General features: G+C 47.0%; 1 protein-coding gene across 1 annotated transcript; it reads right to left on the reverse strand.

The window, feature by feature from the left end:
- Window positions 1-200: 200 nt before the first annotated feature.
- On the reverse strand, window positions 201-5,534 carry LOC134286928 (uncharacterized). The gene has a single exon (XM_062848628.1). It carries the CDS (start codon window positions 5,532-5,534, stop codon window positions 201-203), a length of 5,334 nt encoding a protein of 1,777 aa, XP_062704612.1.
- Window positions 5,535-6,129: the final 595 nt, after the last annotated feature.

The following is a 6,129-nucleotide window of genomic DNA, read 5'->3' on the forward strand; positions in this document are numbered from 1 at the left end:
TGTTCAAGCTGTTCATAGTGATGATCAAATTTGTGTCTTTTTTGTATAACAGTTTTTAACTAGGACTAAGTTTTAATTTGTTTGTGTTTTAGTTTAAGTAGCAATTCAAATTTACCTTAATCAACTAATAAGCCAACATTACCGGCCCCCTTGAACTAGCTTCAACGAATCCATTTTACAATTTTTAATTCTTAAATCTACTAATTCAAAACCTCTCTGGAGCCACCATCTGGCATTGTAGATCTCGTAACTCGGCGATCCAGGTCATCCGTGGGTAACGGACATACACGATTCACCGCCCGCTTGTACACTCCAGTCGCCGTCTTTACCGTTACAACACGCACAACTCCGTCTGGACCGGGGTGTAGGCCAGTGATTCTTGCCAATGGCCAACATAGTGGAGGCATGTTATCCTCGCGTAGAACGACGATGCTGCCGATTTGGAAAAAGTTGACCGGCAGGCTTTTCGTTGTCATTTGCAGCTGTGTCAAATACTGCTTGCTCCACCGTTGCCAATAGCACTGGAACATTTGCTGTATTTGCTGGTAGTGGTCAAGGCGGTTTGTGGGAATTGATATTAGATTGGGCTCAGGAATTGCTTTCATGACGGAGTCTATCAAAAAATGTGCGGGGGTTAGCGCTTCAAATTCAGTGGGGTCGTCTGATAGCGGAGAGAGAGGTCGTGAGTTCAAAGCAGCAGTAATTTGAACCAAAAGGGTGGCGAAGTTGTCGTAACTCAACTGCTTAAGGCCGATATCTTTTTTGAGCGAGGTTTTTACAGAGCGTACGGCGGCTTCCCATAATCCTCCAAAGTTGGGAGCACGTGGGGGAATAAACTGCCATTTGATTCCTTGCTGCGCCAGCTCGTTGCTAATGGTGGTGAGACTGTTCGGGTTATTCAGCATGTCGTAGAGAGATTTGAGTTCGTTGCAAGCCCCCGAGAAGTTCTTGGCATTATCCGAGTGTATTTCGGCAGGGACTCCTCGATAACCGATGAACCTTCTTAATACAGAGAGAAAGGCAGCGGTAGATAGGTCGCCCGCGATTTCAAGGTGCATCGCCTTTGTTGTGAAACAAACAAATACTGCAATGTAAACCTTTTGAGGAGCTGCATTTCGACGTGACGGTCTCAAGTAGAATGGCCCACAATAATCTACACCGGTTATCAAGAATGGTCGTCCAGGGCGAACACGACTGGCCGGTAGCTGTCCCATTGGCTGTTGAATCGGAATTGGGTTGGCTCGAAAGCATTGAACACATTTCCGAAGTACAGTGTTGACGACGCGCTTGTCATGTATGGGCCAAAACTCCTGTCGTATTTCGGACAACGTGAGTTGGGGTCCGCTATGGAAATTTTGACAATGGAAGAAGCGGATAACCAAATCCGTGAAGGGATGATTATTCGGTAGAACAGCAGGATGTTTAACTGTGTAGGCTTCTTGTGACAAGCGTAGACGCCCTCCAACTCGGAGGACACCGTCGACATCTAGAAATGGGTAGAGTCTTTTCAAGCTGGATTTGTTGTCGACTCGCTGATATTGCTGCAGTGTTTTAAGTTCGTCCGGAAATCTTTCACTCTGGGCAATCCGCGTCAACACCATTTTTGCAGCCTGTAATTCTTCAGGATCCAGAGTTGCTGAACGTTTTCTGTTGTTTGGGTTTCGACAGTTGTACGCAAACCTGCGACAGTATGAAACGATCCTAAGCAATGACAGCAAGGAAGAGCGAAGACTGAACAGTTCATTGGGAGCATCGGCGACTGTAACTTTATGAACAGTTTTGCGAACTTCTAACTGTTCTTCGTGATGATTGTAGTCCTCGGCTGCACTGGGCCAGGTATCTTCACTATTACGCAGCCATGGAGGTCCTTGTTTCCACAACTGACTATTCAGAAATTCCTCGATCGCCATTCCGCGGGACACTAGGTCAGCTGGATTTTCTTTCCCTGACACATGTCTCCAAGAACGTGCATGTGTGTTAGTCTGAATCGTCGATACTCTGTTGGCCACGAAGGTCTGCCATGAGTTTGGTGGAGCTCGTAGCCAGTGTAAGACAATTGTACTGTCAGTCCAGAAAATCGAGCGGACGTTTTCCAAAGACAGGGCTTTGATTACCTTCGAATGCAATATGGCTGCTTCCTTGGCAGCGCAAAGCTCAAGTCGTGGCAGCGTCAGTCTCTTCAGTGGAGCGACGCGAGATTTCGATGCGATGAGTTCAATCCGAACATTTCCAGCTTCATTAATCGTTCGCACGTATAAACACGCACCGTAAGCCAATGTGGAAGCGTCAGCGAAACAATGAAATTGGACATCTATCCAATTTGAAACAAATGCAAATCGGCTAATACGCAGCTCGGAAATTTTATCCAGATGAGAATAGAACGCCTTCCACTTTCTCTCTATGTCCGCTGGAACTGGCGCATCCCATCCAGAGTTGAGTAATGCGAGCTCTTGCATCAGCATTTTAGCTACTATAATCACTGGTGATATCAATCCCAGAGGATCGAAAAGTTTGGCAATAGACGAGAGAATGTTTCGTCTTGTCCAAACTTGCTCGCACTGTGGTGCGTCGAAAATAAATCGTAGTTGGTCCGTACCGGGTTCCCAAGTGATTCCCAGAGTTTTCACCTTTTCATCCGGGCTAATTTCGAAAGAAATCGACAAATTTGTTCCTAGTTGATCGGGGGGAATAGCTGCAAGGACTTCTGGACGATTAGAACACCATTTGCGTAGAGAAAATCCTCCTTTCTTCATAAGACAGTCGAGGTCCGTTTGAAGCTGAATGGCTTCGTCTATGCTGGGTGCTCCACCGATGTAGTCATCCACATAAAAATCGTACACGATAGCGTTAGCAGCCTCTGGGTATTCATTGCCTTCATCTACTGCGAGTTGATGCAGTGCACGTATAGCCAGGAACGATGAAGGTGTCAATCCGTATGTGACCGTTGATAATTCAAAAACCTTTACAGGTTCATCAGGAGAAAACCGAAAAAAGATGCGCTGCAATCCGGTATCGTCATTATGTACACGCACCTGTCTGTACATCTTCTCGACATCGCCAACTAGTGCCACTTCATGCTTCCGGAATCGCAGAAGAAGGCTGAGGAGCTCATCTTGAACCACAGGACCCTTTAGCAGAGCGTCGTTCAACGAGTAGCCGCTGTCCGTGCTGGCGGAGCCGTCGAAAACCACGCGAACTTTAGTTGTAGTGCTGGATTCCTTAAGCACGGCATGGTGGGGCAAGTAATACTCTCTTTTCGGAATCGTTGCGCCTGTCTCCTTTAGAAGTTCCTCTTCAGTTACTTCCCTCATATGACCAAGAGTTAAGTATTCCTGCATAAATGCATTGTATTGTAGACGCATCTCTGGGTTCCGTTCTAACTGCTTCTCCAGGTTCCTGAACCTTGCTAACGCTACTGAACGAGAATCTCCTAGCATTTGATGGAAATTGACGTGTTTTGGTAATCGCACTACGTATCGGCCGTCCTCCGTGCGACTGAAAGTTCGAAGAAAATGATCTTCGCTGTCCTGCTCCTCTTTCGACCATGGTGGCCGATCCTCGTTGCTTTCAACCTCCCAAAATTTTTGCAGTTGTGTTTCCAAACAATCCGGAGTTGCCGCTACGCAGCAGGTAATTGTTTTGTTTGCTGTTTCTGAGACCTTCCCAGACACAATCCATCCGAATACTGAGTTGATCAGCATAGGCATTCCCGGTCCTAAAGAAATTCGCTTCATTTCCCTTTCGAAGAAGAATCTGTAGAAGTGTTCCGCTCCAATCAAGAGATCGATTCTGTTGCTGGTATTGAAGTCTGGATCTGCCAGCTGAATGTCGTTTGGAAACTTCCAGTGCGTTATCGACACGTGCGTCGATGGCAAATTTGAAGTAACCTTTTGCAGAACTAGAAATTCCATCCCCACTGAGAAGTCCTGAACCCGTGAGCTCACGGCAGTGCTTACCATGAATCTTGCTCGTGTTTCCGATTCACCGATGCCACTTATCGGTACGTTTATCGTCCGCCGTTTCAAATTCAGCATTCCAGCAAGTCGTTCGCTTATGATGTTGGCTTGAGATCCGTTGTCTAGCAATGCGCGAGCCAACTGTTTTCCTCCTTGCTGATCGCGTATGACCAATACCACCGTGGAGAGTAGAACACTTGAAATTTTGCCGAACTTGGCCCCTACGTTGTATGTTCCGACTGCGCCATGTTCGTCGTTCTCTCCTTCATCGTCTTCCGTCTCATTAGTAGCCAGGTTTGCAGAGATCGCCTTCTCGTTCCGTTTGCTCTCCGGCTTGCCGATCGGATGATCGTTTCTGTCGGACCCGCTACTACTCAAAGGAAACCCTGGATGAATCAGTGAATTGTGCCTCTTGCTGCAGTCCCGGCAGCTGAATTTTGAACTACAATCGCGTACCCAGTGGCCAGATTTTAGACAATTGCTGCATAATCGTTTGGCATTCACAAACTGCAACCTTTCCTTCAAAGTCATTTTAGTAAACTTGCCGCACCGTCCCAAGAAATGCGATTCCCCGCAACAAAAGCATGCAGAACCACCCCTTTCACCTTCCGTAGCCGAATGCACAATGACCTTCTGTCGCCTAACTTCCACCTTTTGTGAGCTGCTCCTCACTTCGACGTTCGATGAAACCGCTTCCAACACTCTTGTCCGCTTTTCTAGAAAACTCACTAAAATTGCGAACGTAGGATCCTTCGTTGACGCTGCATGGTCCTCCCAGAGCTGTAGCGTCTTCATGTCCAACTTAGAACACATCCAATGAGCGATCATTGCTCCCCAATCGTCGGTCTTTTCTCCTAGCTGCTTCAAGATCTTCAACCGCTGTTCAAACTCATCCACTAACGCGTGAATGGCAGTTGACGACTCCTTCTCCACCTTTGGGTACTCCATTAGTGCCTGCAGATGCCGCTTCTTGAGCAGATACTCATTGGAGTACCGCTTCGTGATCGTGCTCCAAGCGATCGGATAGTTTTCATTGGTGAGCGTGAGCGATTCAATGAGCTTCGCTGCTTCCCCCTTCAGCGCAGATTTGAGGTAATGAAATTTTTGAACATCATTGAGCTCCCCAGACTCGTGGATCAGCGACACGTACGTTGATTTGAAAGACAACCACCCCTTGTAGTCGCCGTCGAACTCCGGTAGCGAAATCTGCGGTAAACGAACGCCAGTGTGAGCTCCCAATGCTTGACCGTTCCGTATTGTGTTGTTCAAATCCACCGCCGTATGTTCCGGTTCCAGTTTTGCCAGCAACGCAGCCCGTAACCGATAGTACAACCTTTCAAACTCTTCATAGGCCGTACTACAGTCTTCCTCGTAATTCCCTTCTACATCCAATTCCGCAATCTCTTCCTGAACCTCCTCAAACTCTTCAAATTTAGTTTCGATTTTATCCAGCCTCGACTGAACTTCCCCCGTATGGACATCCGGAACGAAACTACCCAGAAATAGCGCATGCCGCTTTAATGATGCGGCAATGCGCTCCCGCTTTTTGATTTTCTCTTTAATTTTCTTCTCCGTCATTTCCCACAACCACTACCAGCACAGCAAGTCGACGTACGATCGATGAGGACCGAGAATGAAAAAATGAAAACCGACCAAGAAGCACTGCTACTCTCCACGTGAGGCTTTTGGACAGGTACTCACCTGAGGCCTGTCTCTAATAGGCCTTGTAATCAAAATATGCAGCTTGCGCCGGCCCCCGTGCAGTAATACAGTCTAGACACCTACTACACGGCTTCCGTCTACACGGTCACCTATTACACGGATTCCTATTACACGGCAGTCCGTGTTGTGGGAATCACAGAGCTTATGGGATTTCGCCTAATTGGGGGTGTAAGCGAATATCTCTGGCGTATTACAAGATAGCACCATACTTTCTTCGGCAAAGTTGTAGTACTAGAATGGATCTATCACACAATACCAACTATCATCCAATTAGTTGGCAATTTGGCCGATAGAGGCGCTATGCAGAAGTGGTTGCTATGTACATTCGCCAGTAGAAGCACTCATAAAATATCACACACGATATCTCAAGATCTACTTTATTTGGAACAATGTTGTCTTCGGCAAAGTTGTTCAGTAGGTCAAAAACAATCTGGTAGTTCAACAATTAGTT

Source organism: Aedes albopictus, chromosome 2 (genome assembly GCF_035046485.1).
Source record: "Aedes albopictus strain Foshan chromosome 2, AalbF5, whole genome shotgun sequence".
NCBI classification, from domain to species: Eukaryota; Metazoa; Arthropoda; class Insecta; order Diptera; family Culicidae; genus Aedes; species Aedes albopictus.

What these genes read in the sequence shown, in the direction of transcription:
- LOC134286928 (XM_062848628.1), bottom strand. Translation starts at nt 5,534, where the DNA reads ATGACGGAGAAGAAAATTAAAGAGAAAATCAAAAAGCGGGAGCGCATT.